The 18,352-nt window shown below is 39.9% G+C and overlaps 1 protein-coding gene across 8 annotated transcripts in view; it reads left to right on the top strand.

Moving 5' to 3' along the window:
• The first annotated feature begins 570 nt into the window (after positions 1-570).
• LEPR (leptin receptor) overlaps positions 571-18,352 on the top strand; it is a 73,780-nt gene continuing 55,998 nt past the window's right edge. For 2 of the 8 annotated variants that reach the window (XM_070268889.1, XM_070268892.1), the window contains exons 1-3: positions 872-1,018; positions 1,461-1,737; positions 17,328-17,387. In XM_070268889.1, the coding sequence (XP_070124990.1) occupies positions 17,348-17,387 (40 nt within the window). In that variant the 5' untranslated portion in view covers positions 872-1,018; positions 1,461-1,737; positions 17,328-17,347. Of the gene's footprint in view, positions 707-871; positions 1,079-1,460; positions 1,738-17,311; positions 17,388-18,352 lie in introns of those variants that run through there. The other 6 variants (XM_070268893.1, XM_023641936.2, XM_023641934.2 and 3 more) reach the window with 5 other exon arrangements.

Raw genomic sequence — 18,352 nt, 5'->3', positions numbered from 1 at the left:
CAAGTTCACATTAGAGACCTTTGAAAACTAACCACCCACTCAGTCTAGACGAGGTCTACTCCCCTTTATCCTTTCTTCCTCACCCTCTTGGTTTGCTTCAAATCACCGCTCACAATTGGTAATTATCTGAATACCTGCCTGTCTCTCTTTCTTAATTTCAAGCTCGAGGCACATCGTGACTGCACCTAGCATGTTGTCCGGCAGAGTAGGACCTCGATAAAAATGTGTTCATAAAGAAACAAATCAACCAGTGAACATCTTGAGTGGAGAGCAACAAAATGTCTATTACTTCGGGTTTGGATTCAGACGGTTCAAGGACGGATTTTTTTAATTAAAAATTTTTTTTTTTACTTGATACGTCAAACGCCATTGAATTTCAAGACTGCAAGAGAAATGGTCATTTAGTCCAACGCCCGCTAGATGCATGAGGGCCCTCTTCAGCCTTTCTGAGAAGCAAGACCAAAATGCTGGGTTGAAACATCCTTGGTGACAGGAAACTCACTACCTCACTACTTCTGGTCTTTTCCATTTCGCTCTTCTTTCCCACGCCTCCCAATTATAGCAATCTTTATTGTAGCATTTTGCACACCCCTGATGCAGCAGAGGCCTGGAGGTCTGGAAGCGGGAGGAACAGAGGGAAGCCCACCGCCCAGCCCGGAGCCTGGGACCCGCGGGCTCAGGAGGGGCGCGCGGGAGCCGGCTGCAGGTCAGGGAGCGGCGCCGCCTGCCTACTGGGTCCGCCTCGGCTCTCGGCCTCGGGGGGAGCGGGGGTCCCTCCCCGGCGCCCCGCTTCTCCTCCCCGGGCCCGCGGCCGCGCGCGGCGCACTGCCCGCCGCCGCCCCGGTCACCTGCGCGGCCGCCCCGCCGCTCGGGGGCCGCTGCTCCCGCCCCGGGGCGGCGACGGAGGGCGCGGGCGGCCCCGGCTCAGCCCTCCCTTCTCCCCTCCTCCCCCCGCGCCCCGCGCCCTCCTCCCGCACGCCGCCGCCCTCCCGTCCTCGGAGAGGCGCCCGGCACCACGGTGAGGACTTCGGAGCCGCCGCCCCGCAGAGCCCGCAGCCGGCCGAGCGCGAGCGAGCAGGTGCCCGAGCCGGGGCCGCTGCCGTCGCTGCCTTCCGCGCGGGGGGCCCCGGCATTCAGCCGGACCCGCTTCTCTCTCCTCCGCCCGCTGCCGCCGCCGCGTCCTGCTCCCGCCAGCCCGGGGCGCACGGGGCGGGCGCGGAGCCTGCGGGCCACTTGGAGACCGGGAGTCCGGGGCCGGCCCGGCGGCGCCAGCGGAGGGGCAGCGCCCGGCGGGCGGCGGGAGGGGCGCTGGGGGGCTCTCGGCTCCCCCGGGCAGGGGATCGGGAGGCCCCGGGGCGAGGAGGATCGGGGCGCGCGGCTGAGGGCAGCCCGCCGAGCCTGGGGGCGCACCTGTTGGTAGCCACCGAAAGTACGTGCCACCCGGGCAACTTCTTTTCCAGGTCTCCTTCCTACTTTGGAAACTGCACGAGCTGCGACAGAAACCAGTAAGCCCTGGGGCCGGAGGCCGGATTTGTTGATTTGGATGACAAAAGAAAAAACTCGCGCTGTAGGGGGTGGTTTAGACCTCAGCTTCTGTTTTCCACTCTCTCCTGCTGGCCACGAGCAAGTTTAGAAAACGGAACAACAAACCGCAGTCTTAACCAGAGCACTCATTTAAAGGGGTTTGTAGAGGCGAGAAAAAGAGACCCAACCGAGGAATCCCTTTGGAAGCCCCAGGTATGGTGAGGCCGTCTGAAAAACTGGTTCTTGCGGGTGCTGTGTCTAGGATGTGTGTTTGCAGATGGCAGATGAGACGGAGTTCCTTGTATTGAGGGCTTGCCTGGAGGGTCCTCTGTTAATTTATTTCCATAAGTATTCAATATATTGAAACAGACTCTTTGAGAGCCCTAGCCTGGGAGTCGAACATCTGGATTGGGGTATGAGTTGCCATTTATTATCCTTGACGGCTGTGTTCGTTTAACCTCTCTGGGCCTCATTTTCCTCATCTGTCGGATTAGAGGGTTGGATTAAGATTCTGAGGGCCTTTAAACATATCCAGGATGCTTCTCAACTTAAAAACTTGTAATTCTTTAACTCTTTAACATGTTACAAACATTGCTAGATTCGTTATTTCATGAAATTTAAGAAATCTATATAGATCTTGGCACTTGGTTTATATACATTTATGACTTATGCTTTTAGGGCTTTCCAATAAAAAATTAAAGAGAAAAAAACTCATAAAAGAGTTCAGAAATATATAGTCTATATGTAAATATTTAGATCCTCTCTTACTCTACTGTAAAGAGCGGTGTTCAACTTTAAGCCGGTATTTGCAACACTGCAACAAAAACGTGTGGCTTTTGCATAGAACTTATTCTCTTTGAGTACTGTACATTTGGAGAAAATAAAAATTGTTTTGGAGGAAAACAAAAATTGCACCTTTCCTATCAATTACTGCTTTTAAACAGTGTCTGTTACTTTTTAGCATAAATTTGTGTGCAGAATATTAAAAAAATGGTTTCAGACCACTTCATAGCCTCTCTGAAATTCAGCCCCATGGCAGAGATGCCAATTTTAGCAATGCATTTTAGTTGTTCTTGGAACAAAGCCCAGAAAATAGCAGAGGTTAACTAAACAGATAAACCAGAAATTAGGAATTGACACACACCCAAAAAGTTGTACAAGAAGTATGTACAATGAAGTGACAGTGAACGTTTTATTTCCTTGTGATAAAAAAACAAGCAACAAACAACAGTTGGCTTGTTTAAGCAGACAAAGAATGTTCGAATAGATTTTGTTGTTACTAGGAATTCAAAATTATTTGAGACTTAGTCATCAGTAGTTCAGAGAGGTTTAGAAGCGTCTCTGGCTCATTTTGGTGACTTTAATCTGAAATAAGATAATGTGCTCCCACCCAGCATATGCTGCGTATGCAGTTTGGGAGAGTGGAATGGATTTGAAGTACTTTTTTATGACCATTTTTAAACTTATTTTCATTGCCTTTTGCTTTGGGCTGGCATTTGTCTTCCCTCCTATTCTCTGTGAAGTAGATGATCATCCCCTTTGAAAGAGATTCCCAGAGTTAAATAAATTGATTGTTGAATGAACAGAGAGTAGTGGAACTTAGGCGCTTGCTGGAAAACAACTGAAAACAGTGGATGGATCTGACGGCCCTCGGTCCGCAGCCAACTCATTCATGGCTTGGGAGCGTCATCAGGGTTGGCAGAGCTTTCATAATGAATTCCCCAGGAAGAAACAGTCATGTCTTCATACTTAGATCACTGTTATGTAACCAAATGGTTTGTGTTTGTGAAGAGCATTATCTCAGGGGGGTCTTGGAAATAAAACGTAAAAATATCCAGGAAAAAAAAAAGAATTGTCTTGGCAGACACTGTACTACATTTTTCATACTGAGAGCCAAGCACACATACTAAAAAATATGTCCTGTGGAGTTAAAAATGAAGAAAAGAGCTTACGATCTACTCTAATTCTTAAGATTTTATGTGATTTACAAATTCCGCTTTTAATTAAATCAGAAAGGCACGAACGTTCCCCTACTGGCCAGACCTAGTACACAGAACCTTTGGAGTTTCAATTCAAATTTGGTCTGCTTATAATTTGGAATAATCCTTCTCAAATACTTTTTAAAACTTTTGTGACTCAGTGGTGATATTATCTGTTGTCTTTTCACACACATGATCTTAATAATCTTTTTTTTTTTTTAACACTTTGAACTATGACATATATAGGGAGAAGAGGTATGTAAAATAAATGTACTAGTTGACAAATAATATAGCAAGTCGTTATAACAGATAATTGTAAGGCAAATACCCGTTTATTCACCACACAGGTAAGAGAGTATGCCAATACCCAGAATCCTTTTATTCGTTCCTTCCTGTTCACAAGTTTGGTTTTACTTTTTAAAAAAATTTTCATATGAATATAGGAGGCATTCACTCATAGATTCTTTTGCTTTACATTATGTTTGTGAGATTTAACCATTTTTTTGCTTCCTTTTAAAGGAAAAACTTTTAAAAAGAGTTGTTTGTATCCCCTACCATCAATTCATCTCTTCACATTCTCTCTTAAACCCATTCCTATCAATCTTTTGTTTTCAATACTGTTCCAAACTCCTCCTGTCATGGTCACCAATGACATCACTTTCCGTAAATCCAATAGTCCGTTGTCAGTGTTGATCTTACTTCACCTGTCGGTGGCACTGTGACAGTTGTTGCCCTGTGTTCTTTGTCGTATTTCCTTACTGACTTCCAAGACACCACTCTTGATTTTCCTCCTTCTTCCCTGGCTGCTCCTGTCTGTCTCCTTTGCTGGTCTCTCTTCTCCTCCCAGAGATTTCAGCCATAGAATGCTTTAAGCCTTACTCCCTGGGGGCTCTCCTCTCTCTATATTCTTTCATGATTTCATGCAATCTCTCTAGTTGTATAGTGATGACTCCAAAATGATGGCTCAGGCCTTGACTGCTCTCTCTAAACTTCAGACCTCTGTATCCAGCTGCCTCCTCAGCATTTCCATTTGGATGTCTGGTAGATGTCTTCAGTTCAACAAGCTCCAAATGGAACCTTCATCTTGCCCAAGCCTACTCTATCTGTGGTTTTCCCCATCTCTGTCCTTCAAGTTGGTCAGGCCCAAAACCTTGGAGTCCTCTTTGATTTCTCCCATTCCCTCATACCTCAGATGTAATGTGTCAGGAAATCCTCTCTGCTCTGTCTTCAAAATAAATCCAGAATATAAGTGCTTTCATCACCTCCATGGCGGCCACCATCATCTCCCACATGGAGTATTGCAAGGACCCTCCTAGCTGGTCTCCCTGCTTTTGTCCTTTGCCCTCCATAGTCCCGTCTCAAAATTGCAGTCAGAGCTCTTTTCTTGCAACATGTGCCAGATCATGTCACTTTTCTGCTCCCAAATCTCCAAAGCCTTTCCAGTTCACACAGAGGAAAATCCCAAGTCTTTAGGATCACCTACCTGATTTCCCCTCCCCTGTACTTGTGTGATCTCATTTCCAGCTGTTCTTTCTCACTCGGTTCCAGCCACACTGGTCTCCTTGCTACTCTTTGACTAGATCAGAGACAGTCTGTGTGCTTTAGCTGCCTCTGCCTGGAAGGCTCTTCTCCCAGCTGTCCACGTGGCGTACTCTGTGGCATCACTTCCCGTCAGGCTTCATTCAGTCATCTCCGTTTCCGTGAGGGCTGCCCGGATGGCCGTGTTGGAAATGCACATCTACCCTGCAGTGCACTCTTGTCCCTGTCCTTTCCCTGGCTTTCCGCATGCTACTTACCACCTTTTAAAATACTCTATCACTTCTTCGTGCTCGTTTTTTCTCCCTGTCTCATTTCTATCAGAATGTAAACTCTATGGGGCCAGATTGTTTTCTGTTTTGCTCACTGTTGTATTCGTGGTACCTGAAATAGGGCCGAGCCTATAAGAGGTGCTCAGTAATTGTTGATTTGTTGATTAAATACTGTTACTGACAGTGGCTGTTTGTTTTCATGACTGGATATATTTCATTGTATGAATATAATATATTGTTTGCTGATTCTGATTATGGATGATTGGGTCACCTCCCTCCCTCCCTCCCTCCTTCGTTCCTTCCTTCCTCTTTCACGACCGTAAATAAACCACCCGTGAGTCTTGTTCTCCAAGTATCTTGATGCACAGATGCAGGAGTTTCTTCACAGTGTGAAACTACTAGCGACATTACTAGGTCACAGGGGCTTGCAGATAACAGCTTTCTTAGATAATGCCACACTTTTTTAGTGTGGTTCTGCCAATTTCCATTCTTGCTTTCATTGTTCTACAACATTGCCCAAATTTAGTACCATCAGAACCTTTAATTTTCGCCCTGCTGGTGGATGTGTATTGTTATCTCATTACTGTTTGTTTCTTTAATTACTAGTGAAATGGGAGCCTGGTATCTGTAAGGATAGGCTAGGTTATGCTGTGGTAACAAATACTCCCCCAATCTCATTAACTTAATGCAATAAAATGCGTGCAAAGTTTCCTATGGATTAAGGCAACTCTTCTCAGTAACTCCAAGGTGTAAATTCAGGGAATGCCCGTCATTCTGTAGCTGTACTATTGGAATAGAGGACTTTCCCCATTGGTGTAGTATTGGAAGAGAAAGCATGGGTAATCGTGAAATACTTTAAATGCCTCCTTGGAAGTGACATGAATGATTTCCACTCACGTTTTAGAAGCAAAAGAAGTCATGTAGTGTGCCTAACTTCAAGGAGGTGGGGAAGGTTAATCCTCCTCTGTACTAAAGGGAAAGTGGATCTGGGAATACTGGTGAGCAGCAATTTATTAGTTATCTATTGCTGTGTGACAAATCACTCCAAAATTTAGTGGCTTAAAAGAACAGCTATTTATTATTTCCAAATATCAAGAGTCCATATATGTGTGTGTCTGTTTCTGGGCTCTGTAGTTTTTCCTTGTGTCTTTTTATGTGTCTGCCCATACCACAATCTCGTAATTACTACAGATTTAAACTGAATCTTGTTATCTGGTAAGTTGGGGAGCGAGCCCTCCCACTTTGTGCAATTTTTTTGGGAGTGCTATAGCATTCCTTGGCTCTTTGCCTTTCCATATACATTTTTTGAATCAGCTTGTCAAATTCTAAAAAATTTGTTAGGAATTTAATGGAGATTGTGTTGAAATTGTTTTGAGTCTAAAAACAATTAAAAGGAAATTGATATATGTTAAATTTTCAGTCCTAGAATCCATGACTATCTGTCAATATATTTAGATCTTCTATAATATGATAAATGTACACCACTGTCTAATTTTTCCCGTAGGAGTCCTTGAACATCCTCTCGTTAGATTTATTTACAGGAACTGCGTGTTTTTGAAATTAAGTGATAGGTTTTAAAAAAGTGATTGTCTGTTTGTTACTACCGTACAGAAATAAACTTGACCTTTAAAGGTATTTTTAAAATAACTTTATTGGATTATAATTCACATATCATAAAATTCACCCTTTTATAGTGTACAACTTACTGGTTTTTAGTACATTAACAGACTTGTGCCACCATCACCACTATCTAATTTTAGAGCATGTTTATTATTTCCCAAAGAAACCGTATACCCATTAGCAATCACTCTTTATTCCCCTCCTCCCATCCCTGGAAACCACTGATCTATTCTCTATGTCTGCGGATTTGCCTGTTCTGCACAATTCATATGAATAAAATCATGAGACCTTTTAGTGACCAGATTCTTTCACTTAACACAATGTTTTCAAGGTTCATCCATGCTGCAGTGTGGATCAGTCCTTCATTCTTTTTCATGGCTAAATAATATTTCATTATATGTAGATAGCACATTTTATTTATCCATTCATCAATATATGGACATTTGGGTAGTTTACACTTTTTGACTATTATGAATAATGCTGCTCCTAAAATCTGTGTACAAGTTTTTATGTGAATGTATGTTTTCATGTCTCTTGGGTATATACCTAGAAGTGGAATTGCTGAGTCATATGGTAACATTATGTTTAACATTTAAAAATCTGCCAAATTGTTTTCCAGAGCAGTTTTCATCACTTGACATTCCCACCAGCAATGTACAAGGGTTCCAGTTTCTCCATATCTTTGTCAACACTTGTTACTGCCTGTGCTTTTGATTATAACTATCCTAGTGGATGTGAAGTGGTATCTCATTATGCTTTTGATTTGCATTTCCTGATGACTAATGATATTGAATATTTTTTCATGTGCTTCTTGGCTTATTGTATATCTTTTTTTTTTTTTGCTGAGGAAGATTTGCCCTGAGCTAACATCTGTTGTCAATCTTCCTCTTTTTTTTTTTTTTTTTGCTTGAGGAAGATTTGCCCTGAGCTAACATCTGAGCTAGTCTTCCTCTATTTTGTGTGTGGGTCACCACCACAGCATGGCTGACGACAAGTGGTATAGGTCTGTGCCTGGGAACTGAACCCAGCCCGCTGAAGCAAAGTGAGCCAAACTTAAGCACTAGGCCCTGGGGTGGGCGTTATTTTAAAATACATATTTATATGTTTAACAACCTTTCTCAACAGTTCTGACTTAGGATTATCCTCATACTTTCTGTTGGATTGAATGTGAAAACCAAAAATATCCATTCTTGTAAGCCTTGAATCTATATTGCTGACGTGCCAAACTTAAAGATGTGATCCATGTCATTATCATATTGTCAAGTGAATTTTAGTAAGTCTTTATAAGAAATATTAGACACAGAAATGCTGGATATGTAGTGAAAATCACTGTCAAATTTAAGTGCCATGCCTTGGAAGTTCACAACCTTTTTCAGAATTGTGAACACTCAGTGTGTTTAAGGTAGGCTATGTGAAATGTTTGTGGATATTGATTCTCACTGAATGAAGGTCAGCAAGTCACTTATTCCTCCATAAAATTAGTAGGCTGAATTCTTCCCACTTGTACAATTTTATGGTAACTGATAAAGTCTCCCCCAAAGGGAATACAGTTCACTGTCAGTTAGTGTGAGAGAGCCTTTGCCTGGCCCTTAGCATCTTTAGGTCACCCGCTCAGCTGAGTAAAGCTGTGGTCCTGCTTAGCATAACATGGAGACTTGCTGAGGAGAGAAGAGAGCTGAGGGAGCCGTCGTCTGGTGGACTCTGGATCTGGAAGGAGAGTCACACATTTGATAACTATTTTAAACAGATTTTGTGGTACCCTGTGGACTTCTTTGAGTCAAACTAGAGTACTGTGGACTAGAAAATGAATATGACCCAACTGGATACACTCTTAAGGGGCATCATGGCATTAATATTAATTTTAAAGTCTTTGCCAATTAGAGGAGAAAATCCAGAAACAGTATAGACTTACAAATCTGTATATCTATCTGTATAACAGTGAATGAGAAAGTGCGAGAGAGAAAGAGGAAGAGAGGGAAGGGGTGGGGGGAGAGAGAGAGAGAGACTATCCTCTTGTGCCAATAATTTCTGTAAAGTTTGTGGGATATAGAAGTGTTTTATCTGTTTGTATTAAATAAGAGCTGAAGGCTTGAGCCAAGCAGAGATTCTCAGGAGCTTCTCTAATGGTATTATAATAGGTTTTAAAAATGTCAACTCATGTTTAAGAACAGCTGTTACCAAATATCTGTTTAGTGAAGGCATAGGACAACTTAGTTTTTCTCAGAATTATATTTTCTCATTTTACGTTCACTTCCAGCTGTTATTTGGGTGTCTAAACCTATGAAAATTAGGAAACTATAAACATGAGCTAATCGAACAATTAGATTTCTGTAAGTGCCAACAAAATTTCTGAACCAAACTGGTCAGTGTTTAGGAGATGAAAGGGAAAATAGATTACACACACACACACACACACACACACAATATTATATTAGACCTACCCAGGAGGTAGCTGAGTATTTTTCAAGTGACATGCAATCTTTCAACAATACTGCCAGTCACAGGTCTGATTTGGGGGAAGAAAAGGTTTTCACACAGAACAAACAGGATATAAAAATATTCTTTCTATAAAAAGCAGTCATCTGGGCAAGTGGCTTCTTGGTCTTTGATTTTAATCTTGCAAATCAGTTCTTACACAGGAGTTCCTGTTGTCTTTTGTTGATATCCTTTGGCTGACGGTTGTTTTTACAGACCATAGGTTCTCTAGGAATCTCTTATACTTACAACATGCTTCATATTCCTCCCTATTCTTCAAGGGGCCGGTAAATCTTCACTTCTCTGTGGAATCTGTCATGATTTACCGAAACTAGAAGTAATTTCTCCTAATTATCACTCTTTCTAGGTAGTTGTAATTCTTTAAATCTAAGACATCATGGATTTGTAAGATACACCATCATTTTCGTGCTGCTAACACAGGAAAAGTGCTGCCCATTTAACTGTTTCGCATCATTTAGAATTCTTGTTTTATGCCCACTGAAAGAGCTCTTTTAGAATTATTTAGATAAAGATTTTTGTTTAAATCATATCACTCTTATAAGGAAAAAGTATAAATCAAGGAAATTGGTTAAGGCATTGTTTTTCATTTTCAGAATCTAGTTTTTTTGAATCCCTTTCCAAATCAGTGCTGTTGACATCAGTATTTGCCCGAACAATACCACACTCTGGGGTATCAAGACCGTTTGCACCGTAGCACTTCATAAAAAAATGCTTCACTGTTGTTTCTGAGATTTTCTTCCAGGTTGATCCATTTTGCAAATTTTGTGCTGGTCCTGTATTGATCTTTCCATGAGATGTCAACATAAGGTTTTCAGACCACACTCAGGGCTCATTTTACTTCCTCAAATGGTCTTCAAATAGTTTGTTGACTGAAATATTGATGGGTTAAAATTGTGCAGTCTGTCATTAGGAAAGTACCCCTGTTTGTATGTTTATAGTCAATGACATCTGGATCACCACTGCTACCAGGCCATCGGTAATTGTAAGATGACATCAATTTTAACGCACACCCTGATTTCAGAGGCATTAAAATATTGTGAATCCGGTAGGGGAGGAAGAAATTTTCCTCTGCCTTTCTAGGTTCCTCCCTGTCTACCACAGCCAGTTCATGTTATATCTACGGTGATAGCTCCTTCTTGAATCAGGCCCTCTACCTAAAATTCTTTTACACAGTTAGGTGGAAGGTCAAAGTTTCTTCCTAAGTCTGTTGTTCTTAAAAATAATCAAGCCAAAGGGGCTGACCCAGTGGTGCAGTGGTTAATTTCACACATTCTGCTTTGGCAGCCTGGGGTTCGCCAGTTCTGATCCCAGGTGTGGACATGGCACCACTTGGCACGCCATGCTGTGGTAGGTGTCGCACATATAAAGTAGAGGAAGATGGGCACAGATGTTAGCTCAGGGCCAGTCTTCTGCAGCAAAAAGAGGAGGATTGGCGGAAGATGTTAGCTCAGGGCTAATCTTCCTCAAAACAAAACAAAAAACAAAATAATCAAGCCAAACAGGTACATTTTGGGGTAGCAAATTCTGCTCCCCTACAATCTTAAAATAGAAGAAATACAGCACTACTCTCTTCCTTTATATTTCTTGGAATTCAACTAAGATTTCACTTCCGTGAACTTTTTGTTGGCTCCTAGGATTTTGTTAGTAGTTATTTTCTCTGAAATCCTATAGCACTTAATTTAATTAAAAAGACTAAATAATAATTTTGTGTGAAAATAGTCCATGCACATGGTTACAGAAACATACTGCCCCACTACCCTCGCTATGCCATTCCTGATCTTTGGAGCAGCTAACTTGAACCATTTCTGGTTTTGGTTATTCCGGTGGCCCCCGCCGTCGGGCCGAATAATATGCTTATGCAGACTTATTTTTCTTTTCTTTTTATTTATCTACTTTAAACAGATACCATGGTAGGAAAGAATTTAGCTTACTAATTTCACCTTCTTTCTTTCTCCCTCCTCCACATATAATTATGTTAATGTTGTGACCTCTTTTATTGGTTACGCTTGTAAATCCCACCACTATTTCTTGTTCTATTCGCTACAGATAGTTTCTCTTGACTTCCTACTTCAAGAAGTTGGGATATTTCACCCCTTGCCTTCCCACCAATTCTCTTTGTATAATTATACCACCCAAATTTTGACAATGGTAAAGTGAGAATATTGATAACATTTTATATTTTGTATTTAGTATTTCTAATTAAATCTTTGATTTTTGTCTATTGGTTGAGCCAAAAAGTTGAAAAATTAATCAGTAGCATTACTGTTATTATGACTTTGTAAATATTACTTACTGCTGAGCCTAGGATTACATCTTTCTCAATATGACTCCTCAGCACGCAAAGGAGAGTGTTCCTAGAATCAAGGTTAAGGGGTGTCTTCCTTCTTTCAAATGGATTATTTAATTTCAGCATTTGCTCAAAATGATGCCATATTTTATTTTAGTTCATATTTAGATCAGTACTTTCTGTAAAGTTTTTTCCAATGAACTTTATTTTTTCTTATTGAGAGAAGATACGTGGGCCTTCTTCATTATATCCTAAATTTTCAGTTTTTTACTCATTCTCTTTGTTTTTTGGTATCCATTTCGTTCTTCTTTTCAAATCCCACTGAACTCCTATTCTTATTTGGGTGGGTGGCTTCAATTTTGAACCATGACTTCCTTTTCCCCCTGATTCTAGTCTGTGTTTTTGTTTAAATTTTTGCATCTTCAGAATCATATTATATGTCAAGTGGCCTTCCATCCCCACCTTCCTCCTTGCCGTTTCCTTCCAGGGGTCCTCTGTACTCCAGCTACTCTCTGGATCGGTCATTCTTAAGTCTGTGGAGCCGTCAGTTGGATTGTAGTCATGCTTTCCTGAATCCTGAATCCGTGAATCCCTCTTTCTTGGTTTACTCCTCATTTTGCTAGACTACCTCGTAAATTACTTCTGAGAAAGAGAGTCATAGGATATAAATTTTCTAAGTCATTGTGTTATTGAAATATATTTGTTTTGCTCTGATGCTTGCTGGACTGCTGATAGAGTTTTAAACTGTAAATAATTTTCCATCAGGCCTTCCTAGGTTGTCTTCTGGCATTCAGTATTTTGGGATCAATCTGAAGTCTCGTGGCACTTTATTCATATTCATATTGCAGTGCTTTGATATGTCAAAAAGTCATAAAATTATGTTACTTCTCAAAGTAAATGATGATTTCTTCTTAATTTTTATATTTCTAGCACCTTTTTAATAACTTACATTTTACCAAATATTCAGTTAATATTTAAAGGGGTTGATGTATGTACAGATTTTAAGTAACTTTGTATGTAGGTAAGATGCTTGTTCTGACACAACTGTGTTGACTTGGTACCTAGGTCTATAAATCATAGTTTATCCCTCTGCATTTTCAAGGAATTAATTTGCAACAAAGCATACAATTAGAGTATCAGGAATTAAATTACTTGCAATTATGTTTTCAGAGGGACAAAAGCTTATCCAGGATGATGGAAGAAGATTTTTTTTAGTTAAAAATAATTTGAGTCTGTAACAGCTACTTGATGGCAATAACATGACCAATTTCTGTCCTAAGTGAAGAAATAGAAGTAAGTGTGCTTAAAATGACGGGGTTACTGGAAATGGACAAGGCTGTATTTATTTTGTTACATTTTTGACACTTGAAGAAATAGTGTCTTTCATTACATTTAAGTAAAATGCTTGAATGTTGTTATTTAAGTGAAAGATAGATGGATACTTTTCTAGCAGAAAGTAAAAGCAAAAATTAGTGGCAGATGGAGCTCATTGAGTTTGCTCATCAAAGCAACAGAATCGTCAGAATTGCTTTTCTTACTCATAAACTTTTCTACAAATGTAGGGACTTTTTGAGATCATTGGAGCAAGTTGTACATAATTTCCTTTCTGCCTGATCACTCATTCTAACACTAATCGAGACTATTCTGTGTCTATTTAAGTAGAATTCAATACATAAAAGTAACACAAAGAATTCTCTATGAGAAGTTAAACAGTCGGATAATATACTTCAGTAGACTATAGATCTTGATTTTTCCTTTTGTTTAAAGTTTATAGTAATAAGTGAAGAATTAGTGATATGTTTAACATGCTTACTGCATTTGGTATATTAAGAAAATTGAATTATTACTGGCACACCTAGATATCATGGATGCATCATTTAGATGAGACTATGGTGAATTTTTGTGTTCTTTATAAAGATTTCTTTAAATATATATATATTTATATTTTTTTTTGCTGAGAAAGATTCGCCCTGAGCTAACATCTGTGCCATCCTCTGTTTTGTTGGTGGGTTGCCACCACAGCATGGCTGCCAATGAGTGGTGTAGGTCCATGCCTGGGAACCACACCTGGGCTGTGGAAGCGGAGTGCACCGAATGTAACCACTGGGCCATGGGGCCGGCCCTCCAAATATTTTAAATAAGACACATTACTCCTTTTAACCATCACCATAAAAAGATTACATTCCAGGGGGAATGTTAGGCAGTACTATCCCGAGCTCCTCATAGCTTGGTGTCTTTTAATGGCTCGATTCATGGAGCTACAATTACAGAAGATTGCCTCAGGATCACGCACTCCATTTATTTATCTGCATTAGGAATTCTTAATCTGGGAGCTTTGGATAAATTTTAGAGAATTTATCAACCCCTTGAAATTATAGCCTGAAGTTTTGGTGTATGTGCCTCCTCCTGGTGTTGGTATATTGCTCTCACCAAATTCTCGATGAGGTCTGTGATCCAGAAATAGTTAAGAATCCCTACTCGGAAATTCTCTGTGATATTTAGCCAGATTCTTAAAGAGCTGTGTTTTGATGAAATTAGAATGCCTCTTTTAAAGACTGCTTTTATTTAAATTTGTCTTGGTGTGATCTGACCTGCCTGTTTTGAAGAATATTTCAAGAAAGAGTCATATCTTGCCATTCATTCATTCTGTTGATGTATATGGAGCACCATCTATGTGGGAGGCCGGTTTCTATGTGTAAAGGATGTAATGATGAAAAGAAAACAGTCAAAAAATCCTTTGGTCTAGTAGAGTCTACCTTCTAGTGGGGAAAGTTAGAAAATAAACAGGAAAAATAAGAAATCACATTCATGTTAGATAGTGTTAAGTAATAAGGAGAAAAAAAATTAAGCAGAACAGCAGATATGGCATGCCTGGGTGGGGAAGGTGTTGAACTTTTCGGCAGGCTGGTTAGGGAAGGCTCCTCTGAGAAGGTGGCTTGAGCAAAGGGGAGAGTGGTTGCTGAGGTCAGAGAAGCAGGAGAGACCCAGGACCTTGTGTCTTTGCGCAAGACGTGTACCTTTCCTCTGAGTGGAAAGGGGACTACTGCAGGGTTTGGGGGAAGAGACCCACGATCTGAGCTCCGTGTTAACAAGCCCACTCTGCCTGCTGCCTCAAGAATCGGCTGAACTGGGGGGCAAGGGCACCAGCAACGGGCCCAGTTAGAAGGCTTTTCTAATGGGCAGAGGATAACGTGGCTTAGAGCCAGGTATTGGCAGTGGAGGGGCTGAGAAATTATTGAATTTTGAAATTCCCATGAAACACTGATACTGTTGGGAGGCCTGTGAGGAGGTTGCTTGTTGTCTTATGAAGTTAGGCAAAATTTCTTTCTGTTCCTCGTGTTAGGAATATTTGTAAATTTTCATCTAAGCTCCTGGTTTCATTTTATTTTAGGGACTCCGTGAATTTATAATTGAACAGTTTGACCATATACAAGCTTAAGGCAAATAAATAGCTCATTCTTAGGAAGTCAATTCAATTTAATGATGTTTTGTATGTTAGACTTATTTTGGTTGCCTTACCATTAGTTTTCCCTTTGCTTGATTTCTTTTTTTCACAGTTTTAAAATTTCTGTCATTTTTTTCTGTATTATTTCCGTTTTTGTAAGCTTCCTTTTATTCCTTTCTGATACAATTTAGCACGCGTATAAACATTTTTCTCTTTGAGTCTATGTAAGGTACCACTTTTCACCATTTCTCCAAGGCTGCAACTATGCCCTTTTCACACCTGGGATTGTTTCTCTGTTATATAAGAGCAAAACCTGGTTATAAGAATTCAAACCGGAAGAATAGTTTGTGCTTTGCATGGAACATTGAATAAAAGAATAGTTATCGTATGTGAGGAAAAACACCTGAGTTATTTGGTCACTTAACTCAGTTGATCCACTGAGTTCAAAGCGAGTCAACTGTGGCCTGAATTACTAGTCACTAGTCAATTCCGTTGCAGCACTTAGCCCAGTGACATGGTGTATCTATGACACATCTCGATTATGAAACTTGCCCTTGGATTTGTTTTATTAGAAAGTTTTGTATCAGAAACAGGTAGCATAAAAAACTGGGAGGAATTTGCACACTTTTTTTTTTGAAAGATTTTATTTTTTCCTTTTTCTCCCCAAAGCCCCCCAGTACATAGTTGTATGTTCTTCGTTGTGGGTCCTTCTAGTTGTGGCATGTGGGACGCTGCCTCAGCGTGGTCTGATGAGCAGTGTCATGTCCGCGCCCGGGATTCGGACTAACGAAACACTGGGCCGCCTGCAGCGGAGCGCGCGAACTCAACCACTCGGCCACGGGGCCAGCCCCTTTGCGCACTTTTAATATGATCAGATGACAAGGAATCCAAACTGAATCGATTGCTAGAAATCCTAAAGAAACTGTGATGTCAGTGTATAGAGAACCAAAATTCTGAGGAAAAACTGGTAGTCTGACAAACAAATTTACCAGACTACAAAATGTTTGTCCTCACCCATTTTCTTCCTATGATTCATTAAGTTGTGAAGTAAACAAACATGTTTTTCTGTTTACTCACCACTTGGTACCAATTCTCAGATATGACTTAGGAGACGTGTTTCTCACTTAACATTTTATAATATGCTTTGGTAAAGCTGTGATTTCTATTTTAGAATGAAATCCCTCAGAATCATAGGCAGCTCAGAAAGGTGTTGTAGAGATCATCCATCAGTCTGATTTGTGGATGAGGAACCTGAGGTCCTGAGACCTACTGCTGACTGGTCCAAGAGCCCAGACCGGCACTCAAGACTCCTTTCACCTAACTCAGGGCTTTCTACCTCAGATTCACTTTGTGTGGTGAACTGAATCCTCAATTTCAGATGGTAAAAAAGACTGCAAGGTCAAAAGCCTTTAGTGTTTCATGACAAATCTAAGCCTAATATATTAAAATTATGCTACCTTCTAATTCGTGACAGACGAGTACAAGTAATCTTACTCAGAATGTATTTGGAACTGAGTAGAATTCATGGGAAAACTTGCCTCTGAAGTCATCATCCCTATCATTTGGATATTTTAAGCCCTCAGGCTTTCTTTGAATTACTCTGATCGCCCTCTGCTGCGAACATTACCTCATCTGCAAGTAAACAGTAGTTTTCCAAAAGTGTGTCGGAAAATTTCCTACTCTTTATTGGAAATAAATATACAGTCATTCCCTATGCTATAACCATTTGGCTTTGTAGTATTATAGTAAAGATAAAGGCTTTAGAAAATAAGAAATTTAGGAACTGAGAGTATGAGGTTAATTATGTTAGACTGGCTGTACTTGTTTAATCACTATGAGAACATTTTTGTTTAGTTAAACATTTAGTCTTTTTCTGTGATACCTGTCCTGGTTAGTCATGACATAAAAGAACTTGGAAAAGTTTTTGATTATGCTATATGTGAATATATGGTTTATATTTTAACTATGTAAGATCGCATGTGCACAGGAATAAATCTATAACTTATACTTGAATGTGAGACATTTCTCTGATACTGAGCCACAGTATTATAGAGGGATCAAATTTAAAGATTTGTTTATAATCCTTCTATATCTTCCACAGACAGCTTGGATATATGTCAGTTTTGTGTGTGTGTTTGTGTATTTGTTTTAGCTTTACTGTTTTTCAGGTATACTTCTCTGAAGTAAGATGACTTGTCAAAAACTCTGTCTGGCTTTGTTACACTGGGGTAAGTTACTTGCTTTTTAAATGTCCATATATAAGGTAGAGATTTTGCCCTTAGAGATGCTGTTTCCTTTACTGGCTACAGAATTACTCATTTCCAATTAGGAATTCTCATGCTCTTGATTAAAAATGCAAACTGAACAAAAGTGTAAGTGTGAAAATGAAAACCATTCTGAACCTCCATAAACAACCTGATGTGTATCCTTCCAGAACCATAACACACACACACACACACACACATTCATATCTATAGTTGCAAAAATGGAATTGGTCTAAATGTATTGTTCTGCGTTTTTCTTTTTCCACTTAACAGCTGTTTAATTTATTATGATGACTTTTCTTGTCAGTATTTACTCTTGTGCTTATTTAATAATTGCACAAAAATGAGCTGTATGAATGCACCTTAAAGTAGTAATTTATTTTACCAATGCCCTATCGATAGACATTTCCTTTTCTGTAACAAATAATGCTGCATTGAAATTTGTGTACATATATCTTTGTATATTTGGGAGAATATTTCTGTGGATTAATTCCTATGTTGAGTAGTATGCACATTTTTGAATTTCACAGATACTGTGAAATCTCCTCCTCAAAGCTTTGTACCATTTTCAGTCGCAGCACAAGTGTATGAATGCTATGCCATCACACTTGTGCCAAAGAATTTTTACCTTTTTCCCTGTCAGATAAGCAAAATATGACATTCCATTTCAATTTTATTTGCTTATTTGTGAGGTCGAGCACTGTGTATTGACCATTTGTATTTCTTATATGATTTTCTAATTCATATACTTTGACTATTTTGTTGTTGAATTTTATTGGTCTTAGTTGATTTTTGGAAATTTCTAAAATGTACAGATATTTAGCCCTGTGTTAGTTAGAGTTCTCCAGAAAAACAGAACCAATAGGATTTCTGTATATCTACAATGAGATTCATTATAAAGAATTGGCTCACGGGATTGCAGAGGCTGA

The sequence above is a fragment of the Equus caballus genome, chromosome 5 (genome assembly GCF_041296265.1).
Source record: "Equus caballus isolate H_3958 breed thoroughbred chromosome 5, TB-T2T, whole genome shotgun sequence".
NCBI lineage: Eukaryota > Metazoa > Chordata > Mammalia > Perissodactyla > Equidae > Equus > Equus caballus.
The sequence above is the reverse complement of the archived record's forward strand: the minus strand, read 5'-3'. Positions and strand labels throughout refer to the sequence as shown.